General features: G+C 36.9%; 1 protein-coding gene across 4 annotated transcripts; it reads right to left on the minus strand.

Annotated features, from left to right (window-relative positions):
- Positions 1–148: 148 nt before the first annotated feature.
- LOC121903518 (ras association domain-containing protein 7-like) lies at positions 149–9,709 on the minus strand. Of its 4 annotated transcripts, none has more exons than XM_042420645.1 (6): positions 9,625–9,709; positions 3,683–3,811; positions 2,304–2,957; positions 1,914–2,182; positions 879–1,056; positions 149–259 (listed from the first exon to the last, which is right to left on the minus strand). In XM_042420645.1, the coding sequence occupies exons 2-5, from the start codon at positions 3,783–3,785 to the stop codon at positions 901–903; spliced, it is 1,182 nt and encodes a 393-aa protein (XP_042276579.1). In that variant the 5' UTR covers positions 3,786–3,811; positions 9,625–9,709; the 3' UTR covers positions 149–259; positions 879–900. The 4 variants fall into 4 exon arrangements, with proteins under 4 accessions (XP_042276579.1, XP_042276588.1, XP_042276571.1 ...); XM_042420654.1 differs by having other exon boundaries at positions 867–1,056; XM_042420637.1 differs by having other exon boundaries at positions 149–1,056.
- Between the last annotated feature and the right edge of the window lie 5,074 nt (positions 9,710–14,783).

Here is a 14,783-nt window from a genome sequence, read left to right on the forward strand (position 1 = left end):
TTTATTATGGTTGGTAAAAGGTATATGAGCTATGCATTACAATACAGTCATATTGTGGCAATATTAATAGGGGAAAATACATTCATTTTCATCACTGGCATCTGTTTTATTTACACACACATCCACACACATCCACACACACACACACACACACACTCACACACACACACACACACACACACACACACACACACACACACACACACACACACAGAAAGGTCTGGATGCCCCTCAACATGTTTTACTTCCAGTCTATGCCCTGCAGTAGAAACAGAGATAATGCCAGTGTCACATATCCATGTTTAATTATTCATGATTGTTTCTGTTAATTTGAGCTTGTAATCATTAAAATTGGACTTTCTACTTTTCCTCTGCCACAATTCAGAGGGGAATATTGTACTTTTTACACTTATCCGACAGAGTAACTTCACATTTAATATGGGATAACTTATAAAATATGTCTGTTGTCAGGTCAAATTCTTATACAGTATCTCTAAAATTCCTTCCTTCCATCTTTCTTTCTTTCTGTTTCTTTTTCTTATATTGCTTCTTACTTCACTTCCATTTCCGTTCATTCTTTAATTCCTTCTTTCTTTCCTTCTATCCTGCATTTCTCAACAATTTCCTTCTTTATCTTATCTGAAATCATGAAAATCCCCTAAAAGTTGAACTAAACTTGACTCTTCTTCGCTGTCCGTATTTATTTCTTTTGATATCTTTGAACATTTTACTTCTAATACTTTTTTGCATTTATTTCAGTGAAAATGAGAAAACAGGATTTTCTTGTTTCAAGTTGTGGCACTACTTTTAAAGATCTGTGAATGACTTTTATAATAATCATTATTGTAATAATCATTTTAAACGACCTGATGATGTACAGCAACAGTTTCTTGGCTTCTGTCACTCCATAATTCCAGCGTTGCTGAGGTAAACGTCAGTGAAGGGCAGGGAGTTTGTCTGGTCTGTGTGTGGAGTGACGCCGGTCTGCTGGATGAACTGCTGCAGTTTACACTGTCGCAGCTCTTTATTCAGTACCTCAATCATCTCCAATCTGTCCTAGAGGATGCAGGGAATATTATAATACCAACATCATCAAATTTGGGTTGAATACATCTGGTAGGCATGCAGTATAAGTTAGCAACAAATCCCATGAAAAGACCCAAACCAATAATGAGTTGATCCTATTAACAAGTATTGCGTCTGTATCCAAAGTCACAGACAGGCTGGGGAAGTCAGAAAGTATTGAGAAACAGACAAACACATGTTGGTTTTAGTCTTTTCATGGGATGTGTTGACAGTAACAAAATTATTCTTCATTTAGATGCAACCCTGTTTCAAAATTCCATTCACATACAACTAATGTGCATCAGAAAATATGTTTTGTAGGAAGCGTAATGACAACGAGATTAAGTTTTTATCAACATAAGGAGGAACAGTTTTTCTTGAAAATATCCTGTTCAACACAAAATGTTCATTCTGGATGAATCTGCAAAACGTACACTGTCAAAGTTTTTTTTTTCTATAATATACACTCCATGTGGACATCAAGACAATCAATATGTTATGTGAATAACTATTTGAAAAACATTGGCAAGGAATACTTCACACATCCTTGTCCTTGATCTAGTGACTTCTTGTGGTCCATGTGATGAAGCTAATATGATAGCTCCAGCTCTCTCAATTACTCAAATGTCAGAACTGTCAAGATAGGTTGCTATTGGTGAAGAGAACAAATTTGCGTGTCATAGTTCACTATAAAATTGAACTCTGCGCTAAAGTGCTGTGCAAATTTACTTCACACACAGATAGTGACAGTTTCACATAAATAAATTTATTTGGGTCTGAACTTTTGTTGTTGTAAATGCTGGTGCAAGTTGTGAGAGAAAAAATATTAAATGAAGGAGGAGTTATACCTGTAGGCTTTCCTCTGCAGCTTGTAGCTCTCTCTCTGTCCCTGACAATGATGCATCCAGTTCTTCTGCCTGCTGCTGGCGGTAGTGGAGCTCCTGCTTCAGAGGTCTCAGGGTCTCCTCTAGTTGCTGAGTACTCGCCTGTGAGCTTTGTCTGTGGGCTGTGAGTTGTATGTCCTGTTCTAGATGTGCAGAACGGTCTTGGAGCTCTTTGACCTGATAACTGTGATCATCCACTGATGATTGTATCTGGTGTAGACGCCTGTGCATATCTGTTGATAACAGTGTTATCATATCCAGTTTTAGACATGTCAGAAGACAATAAGACAGATAGAGGATAATAAAGTCACTTGCTAAAAAATGTAGAAAATGCAAACAGATTTGAAAACATACCTCGTTCTCTGTCAATCTCTGCCTGTAACTGTTCCTCCAACTGCTCTGCGTGCATCATCTCTTCTTCATTCAGCCTCAGCTGTTGCTCCAATTCCTCCAGTTCCTCTATGAGGCCCAGCATCAGACCAGGAACTGCAGCAGATGACTTTTCCTGGTCCAACACCTCTGTCTCCCTTTCCAGAGATTCAATTTGAATCTCCAGGTCTTGTAGCTTCCTCTGTTTTTGCAGAACCTGTCTAAACACCTCCTCCTTAGGGGAGTAAGAAGGAATTGCCTCCACAGAGTTAAGAGGGTCTAGGAAAAAGACAGGGGAAGCCCGCGGTTCTGGAGAGGCTCTGGGCGATGGTGAACAAACCCTGTTTGATTTAGTCCTCCTGGGAAGCGTTGAGGGACCCAGACTGAAGGTGAGAGACTTCTGTGGTGCCCTATGTTTGAGGGGTCCTGGCTCTGATGGTCTGGGCAGGGGAAGAAGTCTTTCTCTGGTTGGTTTGTCTTGACCATCACTGACGCTGGGACCTATTCGCTGCAGAATGAACTGGACCTCCGCAGCCAGCTGTCCCAGCTGAGCCAGATGTTGCAGAGGACAGTCATCAGCAGCTAGCTGTCTCTCTGTCCCTCGTATTTTCAAGGTAAGAATGTAGCGACCTGTCTGACCTGTCGAAAATAGCAATACATGAAGGATTAATATTTACCAGCATGCATCTGTATATTACAACCACCAAAGAGCTGAATATACTGTTAAGTGTGTAAAAGGGGTGTTAGAGAAGAAATTAACAATTTAATGTAAAATGCTATAAACATGTAAACATGCTGTAGTAAAAGCCAACATATTCACCAGTCTACAATGGTGCCACTGGTATCGTGTTAAAAATGTCTGCAGCAAAACTTTTGTTTGTGTACTGGTGTGTTATAAGGTAACTTGCAAAATGCAAAAAGTTTCAGCCGGTCTCCACCAGAGTGTGTGTTCACCCCACATTAGGAAAATATAGGACAGAATGAACTGATGATGTGCTAATTGAAGAGCGTAAAGTGAAAACAAAAACATGAAGTTTGTATGAAGGGTGGTGGAAGAGGAAAGGCTGTAAGGTCATTAAAACCAACTGTAGTCTGCAAATCTTATACGTGTATAAGATCTTATACGTGTATAAGATTTGCTCCTGCAAATCCTATGGGTGTTGTTACAGGAAAGCTAATGTTGTGTCCAAAATGGACAGTATCCTTTTGGGCATGAATGCTCCCAATAAAGTTATAAAGTTGTGTTAAAGCTTAAAAGTAATAAAAGTAATATCAGAGAGACATACAAGAAAAGAAAAACTTTGGAAATCAAAACATTTAGGTGTTTATGACTCTGTGTTGTATAAATGATAAAATTGACTTACCAATTGCTTGTGCAAGAGCAATGACGACATCCTGACAGGAAGTGTTTAGTGATAGGCCACACACCACTCTGACCACACCCTCCACCCAAACCTTCAGCTCCATCACTTACACTCAGCACTACCAGTGACCTGCAAGAAGACAGATAAACATCAATAAATTGTACTTTCAAACCAAGTTAATATAACTAAAAAAAATGAAAATAAAAATCTAATCTTCAATATACAGGAACATAAGCTGTAAAAAAAACACTAAACCTATACCTTGAGACAAAAATGTGTCAACCATCAGAGATTTATACCATGGTATCTCTCACTTTAATATTGCTGGTTGTATTTCACATTATAGGCAATATTTCAGATTGATGAGCAAGATAGACAATATTGGATTTTAATTTGATTTTTGCATCAGTGAGAACTTTAAGTGCTTTAGTACTTAAAGTTGCAGGGGTGGAAGAAGTAGTCAGAGTCTTTAAGTAAACGTATCACTACCACAGTGGAAATTTATTATGTTACAAGTAAAAGTCCTGCAAAATATTACTGAAGTAAAAGTACAGAAATACTCTCAGCAAAAGTAAAAGTGCTTGTTAGGCAAGATGTCCCCATTCAGAGTGTTATTGTTTCATTATTTGAATGATACATACATTAACCTGTAAGCTGTATTTTACTGCTGTAGTGGTCGAGGTGGAGCTTATTTTAATGGCTTTATATACTATGAGTCCTTTAGTCTGTAAAAAATTATATTTTAGAGGCAGATCATAAAATCTAGATAATAAGTATTTCTCTGAAATAAAGTGAACTAGGACTATAAAGTTGCATAAAATGAACATACATGTACTCAAGTAAAGGACAAGTAAATTAAATTTCTATTTAATTATAGTACTTTAGTAATCAGAATTAGAATCAGATTTATTATGGAGGAAATTTGCACATACAAAGAATTTGTCTTTGTGTTGTGGTGCATGGCAATCAAAGATTGGAAGATAACAGAAAAAGTATCTTTACAAAGGAAGAAAAATACTACCACAGCAGACAGGTGGTATAAATATATATAGATAAACTTGTACAATAAGGAATAAGTAAAAATGTATTCTATGTGAAGAGAACTGTTGAACAAGACATTGACTGGGAATGTGCAAATGTTCACAGTATAGACACTATAATAATATGCAAATGTAGTAATACAAAGAATACAAATAATTGCGTTAATGTAAAGTGCCATGTTAGATGTTATGTGAGTAAATATTCACATATCCACCACTGCTGATTTGACAGTTATTTCATTCACTGGACTAGCAACTAATAGTCATTCCAGGTTAGCAATTTTATTCATTAACAGTCAGTTGAATATGTTGTATTAGTGTGCACTGTCTCTTTAAGAACATCCGTAACAGTTCGTCGATTCGTCAGATAGCTCAGAGTGCTTCAGAGAGAAGCGCGTGAGAGACCGTTAGCCTACATGCCAGGAGTTAAAGAGAAGCTAGCTACTTTGAGCTAATTTATATGTTGGGAAAGTCAAAGACAGAGAAAAGAAACCTGTTTGGACAAATGTGACCCTCCTAATTTACAATTTTAGGAGTGACTTTGAGTCCCCTTCTGTCTTTGTTGCTGAATGCTGTTATTTGGTCGAGTTTTGGACCGGGACTCGGTGAGTTTTTCAAAATGTGTCAAAATAGTTTTTTTTGTTTTTCGGACCAAGTGTAGCCAGACTTGTCAATAACTAAACTAAGACAGCGTAAGTAAGTTTTATGTTGTGTATTTTGTCATTTTTTCTTTGTGTTAAGTGAGTTGTGTGAAGCTAGCTGTTGGGCACAGTCGAGCTGAGCCAAGTAGAGGATGGAGGGTGAATTTCGCCGCCATTACAGGGATTACAGGGTGTGGGTGTGACGCAGGTTTAATTAACAATTAACCTAACGTTACATGTAAGTTAGCAGGGGGCTTGCCTTAAACTACGCACACCTCAATTAAAAGCAACCCAGTGTGAAAAACGTTCATATCTGGCTCCAATTTGATTATTCCAATTTCTGAGAGCTAGCCTATAATATATTTTCCTTGGTGAGAAAAACTGACGTTACATAAGTATCAAAAAGGTTGCTTAAACAAAATCCAGTATCAAAACTATTTCAGATGATTCAACCATCTAAAAATGAGCTATACGCTGATTGTACAAGCCACTAAAAATATTCAAAACAACAGAAATACTATATTTGGGCTGTCGTGTGACAACAAGGCTAACAATGCGAGTAACCTTGGAATAATGAGTGATTATTCCCAAATCCAAATTATGTGTGGTTTTCTAATGTTTTCCTTCCAGTGATGCCAACATTTTTTGATTGCAGCATTATGTGAATGTTTTGTTGTTAGTTAATGCGTAAGACTAAATTATGCATGTGTACTGTATGTGGTGCTGTTTTACAGCAGGTCGGATAAGGATTAATGAAGTTGCACACAGCGGCTGCAGGATTAAGATGAACAACCATGGGAGGAATCATGATGGATGGACATCTGCTTCAACAAGACCCACGAGAATCCACAGGTAAAGACACTGTTCATACACCTGAATTGTAGGACTACACCATCAATCAATAAGCAATGGGTCACATGGACTGTTCACGGCCTTAATAAAAGACACTGGTTATTATTTAATAGGTGGATTTGGGGTTTTTAAGTGAGTTTGTGCTTTTATATTTATGTTATTTATTTTTCTATATTTTCTTGTGGTAAATTGGTGTTACTGTAACATCAGACTCAAGGTGTTTACCAGTTAAGGCAAACTAATGAAAAGATTAAACTTATATGAAATGCTCCAAGGTAGAATAGAATGAGAACTGAGTTATCTCAAACATAAAGGAAAAACTACATTTCATTTTAAAGGAGATTAAATCAGAAATATCTCTTAAACTCAACTATGTTGGAATAAGTCATTGAGAAGTCACCAGGTTATGAGAATAAAGTTGTAATTATACAAGAAAAAGGTCATATTACTCCAACATACGACAGTTGATTAATTATTTCAAGATATTCATGAAACCTAATGAGTTTTAATCCTTTTTCAGTGCCAGTAACTTGTGTTTTGAGGAAACCAAGTCTTTGCTGTGCTTCAGGCGTCGCTTCATAACACATCAGGTACTGTGACTCATGTACTGTATCATGTAACTGGTGTCATTTCATGTCAGTATCCTAAATTCTATGATAATAATGTGCTTATTGGTGAGACCTATGACTCTAGGTCATCCACATTCCTCACTAGTCAGGTAAACTGACAGAGTACTCTTAATATAGCAGAGTGTTAATAAATAAACATTGCGTAGTATTATGAGTTTGCTCTTATTATATTGGGTTTACTTAACTTTTTTTTGTAAAATTGTAACTTGTAATATAATGACTTTTCTGCAAATTACAACTTAATTCTCATGATATTACAGATTTTTTTTCTCATAATATTTCAAATCACCTGAAATCTCAGACTATTTCCACGACACAGTGGCCCACAAGGGTACATGTAAAAATGTTTGGGTAAGAATTGGTTTAACTGACCCTTTAATAATGTTTTTAGTTGGCCAATGCAGATATTGTCAGAATAACCAAATGAAAAATGTTAGTAGTCAAAAATTGCTGCTGTTATGGGAACACAGAGACTTTCTCATGTTTCTTTTCCCATACAGTACAATTCTATAACCTTCCTCCTGGATGATGCATGAAAGTTGAGCCAGCTGAAGAGAGTGGTATAAGATATCACTTTTGTGGTGTCAGTATCAAGATTATAGTGTGAACTGACATCCAACACGCATGTTTAGGAATTTTCTCACATACTGAATACCACAGGAAAAGCAAACAGTCAGACTGTTTGCAGAAAAGTGATGATAACATCCAGTATGGCAGCGTAAGTCAAACAAACATGTACTTTTTCTTCACTTTCACTGTTGTCCCACCTCCTTCCTTTTCAAGTTCAAAACAGGAGAGATGATCTGGAGAGAACAGTTCTGACTTCAAAATTCAAAGAACAAAGTGGGAAGCAGCTTTTTTACTCCATGATAGCTGGAGTTACTGGTTACTGTACATACATTATTAGATCATAAAATATCATTAACGTGGGTTGGATGGAGACTATGCACTCTTCAAACAAAAAACAGCACACAGTAGATACACTGTGAAAACTCACAGTGCAGTTTTGGTAAACCAATCTCTAATCAGTAACCTAGTACATACAGGTGCTTTTCGGTTTCGGCTGAAACTGACTGATGATTACTTAAACAAATTCCGTTCAAAACTCAAAATGGTGAATTAAAGTATTGGTAATTAAGTATTGACTTAAGAAATCATATTAGATGTTTGCTCATTCGCAGACTTTTCAGCATGCAGCACATTTGAAATGTTTAACTCAGAAAATGTATTCTTACTTATGTCTCAAGTTATCATCCTGTACTATTATGACTTTTAAAAAAGTATAAATCTATATGGAAATGCAGTTATAGTTCATTGATTTACCTGGAATCTATAGACAGAGAAAAGTTACTATATAATCCCAAAAGACAAAATCCTAAAATCCTTTGTGAAAACACAAACAGTGAGCTGGGAAAAATTTGGTGGACATGGGGACCTTTTTAATGACAGTTTTAATTTAGATATAGGGCTATAATCAATTTTGATCCAGTGCATGATATTAGTCTAGGCTGGTTCTAGACTCCTGCTGCAATAATTCCTTATCCTTTTGATCTCTGGGCAAAAAAAAAATCTCAGAAATTTATAACTGGCTCATTTACAATGTTTTGTAGTTTATTAAAACTAATTTATTTTCCACATGTGACAATCAAGTGATGCGTTTGGTTCGTGTGCAGTGTAAGACTGCCATCACATTAGCATAACAATGTGCGTGCATGAAAGGGGCTTTAGTTAATATTATGTAATTTAAGTTTTATTAATGACTGTCTGACTGGAACAGACATTTCTGACTGAACTTCAGTTGCAGTCAGTAGAACCCTTAGAGAGATCATTTAATTCACCAGGAAAGTATACATTTTGCACAAGGAAACAGGTGTTTGGGTGTGAAATGTGTGAAGGTTTGTGTGTGTATAGTTGTCCCGTATTTGCAGGAGACACACAGGTTTGCTGAAGCAGGAATGTGGCAGAACACGCTGACATTCCTGGAGGACTCAGACTCCACCCACACATACCTCCACTCTCAGTTTACTAACTTCCACTGTTTAAAATAACTTTCAGTATCACCACCATCCAGAAAATAATCAATAGGAATAATAACTCCTCAAAACCTTGTAAACTACTGCTACAAGAAATGACTTTCTTTATGTGGATAATCATGAATTTAAGTCATCTTTGAAATTATTAAAGAATTGAAGTGGTTGAAAAGGTGCTCCTCATTTTCCCCTCATAAGATTTTTTTCTACTTGGATTAAAAAACATTAAGTGAAACATTATAAAAGTAAACTATTAATCCAGATAATTCAAGTTGTAGAAAAGAATCTTAATACAAGGTTCTTTTTAAAGTTTATTGTATTGCCTATTATCAATTGACTGTATTCTACAGTCTACAACTCAACTCAAGTAAACCAAATAACTACAGTAGCTCAAATTTCTTCAATCAATGACTTCTAAACCAAGACTCACCATGATAGGACATCATAGGTATCTGGCTTCTCTTGAGCTGATCGTAAAATGTTTTAAAAGTAATTAAGGTACTCTGCTAGTTAAGTAAATAAGCTTGTAGATCATGTACAGTATGATATTGATTATTAATTAAGACAAATTAAGATTAAAGCATTTCCATACTAGATTTAAATAGAGTTCATAGTAATAGACCCAATGTTCCTTAGATTAGAAAGTCCTGAAGTGCTGACTCATTTGTTTTATTTTTATTTTTGTGAGATAATAATTATCATCAGTTACAGAGCTATTAGAGCTCAAGAGAGAAATGTTAACACACTTACCTGTTGGTTCAAGCTTCTCTTCGTTTCATTGATGATTTTCGTTCTGTCTCACTGTTTTGTGTTCAGGCTGGTGAGAAGCTGAGCGACTGTGACCCAAACACTCACCTACAGGCACGCTTCAGCTGAGGAGGAGGAATGAAGCTGTGGAATGCAGTTCTTCAGGGTGTGCTGCATGAAAAATGATGTCACTCTGAAAGTGGTGGGAGGTAATTAAGCACATTTACAAGTATAGTTGTTTCTTCCACTTATATCTCTGCATCTACATTTATCTCGGTGCTGGTGTTACTTTGCTGATATAGACTTTACATTCAGTGTTACTTAAGATCACAAAATATCACAAATGCCATCTCTTGCTTTGATTTCTGAAATCTGTCTCTTTTTCTTCCTTTCCTTCATTAAAATCCCCAAAACATGAGATACATTTTAATCTGACAACCAAACTAAACTATTCTCTCCCTCATCTCTATCAGTAGCTTTGCTCTTGATGAGTCATTTACATTTCAGTATATTTTAGAACACTTCACTGAAGAAATGGTTTGAACATCAAAGCTTTTCCACAAAAAATGGTAACATGAAGGTTTGAATACTTCTTCTATCACTGCCTCTGGCTCTCTAAACAGTGCTGTCACTGTGACACTGAAACCAGGCGCCTCCCACTGTGTGTAAAAGATAAAAACTAAGAGGAGTGGCTCCTGCCGCCGCCTGCTCTTTCTACAAATTTCCAGCATTCCACTCAAGTTATTTGTGCATGTTTGTATCTGTGTGCATGTGTATATTTGTGCTGAGGATTAACAACTCTGCTCAGCTGGTTTTCGTCAGCCGCATTTAATTACAGCAAACAGAGACACACACACACACACACACACACACACACACACACACACGTTACTGACAACAGATGATGTTGAGCAGCAGATGGCACTGTACTTGAATGCTGTTGCACTGGATGGCAGCGTCTCACATGCAAAATGTGCATGAATTAAATTAAAGGTACATTATGGAACTTCGGGTTAATATTTTTTGTCGAAATTCGCTCCAAAGCATATTTTAATGTGGAGAGTTGTTGCAATTAGGCGTCTGTGACCCCAGAGTCAACAGACTGGCAGCCTAAAGTTTTCTACACGAGCCTCGCCCCTCTAACCAGTCAGAGAAGGCCGAAGTTGGGGGCATACGTGAATATGCTTCTGGGCTACTATTCCCATGACTACGCTCCTCTCCTACCAGTGTTCTGGTTTAACTGGTGTTGAATTATCTGGTGATATCTGCATGTGTGATGCTGTGGTTGCAATGGCGATCTCAAGACACTTGAGGTGAGGACTTGGGAACAGCAGCAAGTAGGTGACTATCTATGCCTGTTCAAAATATCACAAATGTCAATAAATAGTTCACAAAATGTTTTTGTTAGCTTTAACATTTGTCACATATATCATTATTACTCTGATATCAAGTTGATTTATGAAATGTTCAGCCTAGAGGTAAAGCATATATTTCAATGTATAATTTAACACTCAGCTGGAAGACAGAGTAGAGACAGCTTTATACTGTGGCAAAATGTGACATGCCTGACATCTGTATCTGCCACCTATCATGTTTCATGTTAAAGACCAGAAACATATATAGTACTTGTATACATCTATGTACTGTATCTCTATCATTACAACGATTTTATGTACTGTCAAGTAAACTCAATCATCGATATTAGACATGAAAGTCAAATGTTACATAGGGACAGCAAGGACAATAGGGACAGTAATTAGATAATTGCATACACACAGAGAGAGAAAACAATAATAGGGGCATAAAAATGCTCCATAAGTATCAGGATCAATTTGCACTAACATGTTTGTACTTTTGAAATATTTGTCCATTTAGATTGCACGCTGTCCTCAGTGCCAGTCTAAGAGGGCTAATATTAAAGAAAAGAAGGCATATAATCCATTTGAGGTAAAGAACACAATGGCATATACTGGCTTTTAAACACATCAACAGTGATATAATATTCTTGTCCTTTTATGTTGTTTTTTCTCCAAGGTAACAGAGCCTCTTGAACATGTAGGGATGGACCTGGTGGGTACACTCACAATAACAGATGGTAGCAACCAATCATGGAACCTAAATTTTATCCTCCTTCCTCATGCCTGTTCTTAATTCTGCAATTTAAAGTCCCTAAATACACTGTTGGCTGATCACCCCAAAGAGTGGTACAAATTTCTACAGTCGACAATGTTTGGTCTCTGCACCAAAAAGAAACTGACCACCAAACACAGCCCCTATTTTCTGATGTTTGGGAGGAAGGCAAAGTATCCCTCAGAGGTACCAAAGGAGTATGAAGTAAGATGATCTAATGTTCTCACCTTAAAATGTTCAGATCAACTTCCAGATATTCCATCAATGTCCTCACTTTAATCTTATTCTTTTGGCAGGTTACAGAAGACAAAGTCATTGCCTCAAAGAGCAAGAATCTGTCTTCCAAGAAGTTAAGGACAGCATTAAAAAAAGTAAGGGAAAAGTTTGCAAAAGAGAGGAGAGAGGCCAACCGAACAATTTTCAGTTGGGAAATCTTGTCCGACAAAAATATCCAACAAGAGCAGAGAAGAGAGGGGAATATGGAAGTGGACATGCTGGGACCCTTCAAAATCATCTCTTTTCATGGCAAGAGTGTCTAAAAAGAGGAAAAAATCAAAGTAAACATTGATCACATCACCCATTACATTGAGCCATGGGAGAGGATCCCTGTCAAATTGAGAAAAACATTGGGTCCCCCTGGCTGGTCCATCACAGACAAATCCACCACATAAACAAACCTCGACACAACACATACAGACTCAACAGACATGCAATTCATTACACCCAACACCTTCAACATCTTCTGAAGGGCCATCCACACACATCCAGACCCCGGAGTCCTGTAACAGGGTAGAAACATGTGAGTAAACTGACACAAATTACACCTCAAATGATGCATTTCACAAATAGCTGACATTGAACCTTTTCACTATAATATAAATTCTGCTTCAGATGTGTATGCATGTTAATTTCTGTTTTTGTTTTTAGTTAGAACTACTGAAATATATGGCAGCTGGAGCAGTCTGTGACAAAGGACACTGGACACTCATTGTAAGTAATCTTAACAAATTTAGACACAGCCATGAGACTATTGGGTAAAGGAGAGTATTGGCTTTAGTGTTTGATTTAATATTTTTAAGATCATGTATCTGAAGGAGAGGAGGGCCTTGTTCTTGGACCCATTCGATATTTGATATTGATATTTAGAGAGCAATTCAGGGCACATTAAAACTTAACTTCCTGAGTGCTTTTTCGTGGTGCCTTAGATGAATGAACAGAAAAAAACAATGCTGAGGGTCATTGCTGCCATTTATGGTTGCACTGCTTCACACACACACACCAACACACACACACACAGCAGACAGCACAGCAGTGAGGCCACAGTGGAGAAAGTGAACCAGATGAAGTGAAGAAGTTGAAGTTTTACTCAAGTTGGCGACAACTTGATGCTCGTTACTGTGAGTGCAATAAAACCTTTGCAAGTAAAAAGCCAATAAGAATAATTTATCAAACCACCTGTTCAACAAGCATAAACATGGTGAAAAGTGATATTTCCAACTGCTTTGCCGGCAGTGTCCCGGTATGTTTTACACAACCACAGCGTACTGGTTAGGTTAACAGCAAATTGTTATGATCAAGCTAAAATGAAAGCTGTCAGTATGTAGCCTAACTGTTTAGCTTAGTTTGTAATGTCAATTAAAACTAGTCAAGTTCTTGTAAACTTAGCTACTGGCTGAAACAACAGCCTGGACAGGTGTTATGATATGTTAAAAACAGGAGTTATTAATATATGCATAAGACTGTGCTGTCTCTGATTTCAGACACTCATTAGAATATGGCCTCTTAACTTTCCATTTGAAAAGCTGCAATAGAGTGAAGATTTGACACTTGTGCCCTCATGTGGTAGAAGGCTGAACTGCTCAGTATTGTATAACTGGACTTCTTTGTTGGATTCACTGTGTCTTCTTCAAATGGTGAAAGGGTGTTTAACTATGTATTCATACAACAGATAGCCTTTAATATTCTGCAAATTTCATGAATGACATACTTAAGTGCCAAATTAACAGATCATCTACTGATGTCCACTGGCTGAGTTTTTTAGAGGACCGGTCCACCCATTACAATATGTAGCCATGCAGATAATTTTTCAATTTATTTGCCCAGTTTTTGAAATGTTTCTGTAATATTTCTGCTGTTAGCCCAATTCAGTCAAGATTAATAGGATTCAAGTTTTGGTACTCATATCACTGAGAAGTCACATTTAAAAAAATCAACAGCAGTGTGTTTTCAAGAAAGTGTTACTGTGCTCTTACTGTTACTGTGGATAATCCACAGAAAATACTGTAAAAAGATGTCAGATTAGTTTAGTAGAAGGTCTTTCCACTCAGAATTGTTGAGAATATGTCCTGTGGATTGTCCAGAGTAAGCCGGGACATTGTTTTTTAGAAAGACATGATACTGTTGCAGTCTTTTAAATGTCATTTGTTAATGCACCTCCATTGTATTGGGATGGTGGCAGAAAATTCAGAGACAGATATCTCAAATACTGTGAAGAAAAAAACAAAAATAGAGAATAATCCTCCAAATACCTGTAAACTACTCTTGGAATCATATTTTATAACAATGTGTCCTAATTTTATACAGTATAAATCTAAACGTGCTCTGAGTCTGTAGTGTTGATTAATAATTGATAACTGGTGTTGATAGACACTGTTGTCCCATAATGCAATGCACAATGGAAATAAAGGAACTACTGACAGCTGGTAAAGAGTGACACCATTGTTGTCAGTGGTGCAGCGGCTTTGATTACAGCTTTAAAAACATAAAACTAAAGTAATACATTTGTAGAAGAAAACTTACCCAATATATTATATCCATTTTTTGTGAATTTATCACATTTGGAAATTGTCACATGATCTTTGTACTCACTTATCATTATACACATAACTATACGGTGTGTCAACCTGTAATAAAGAGGGAAAAAAACACTGACAAAACACAACTTTTTTGTATCTTGTTTAATTCATTGTGTCTCATAAAAGTCTGTCAGATGTTCAACGTGATCAACAGAGCAGAAGATGCCACATTATTCC

This window comes from Thunnus maccoyii, chromosome 1 (genome assembly GCF_910596095.1).
Source record: "Thunnus maccoyii chromosome 1, fThuMac1.1, whole genome shotgun sequence".
Lineage (NCBI taxonomy): Eukaryota > Metazoa > Chordata > Actinopteri > Scombriformes > Scombridae > Thunnus > Thunnus maccoyii.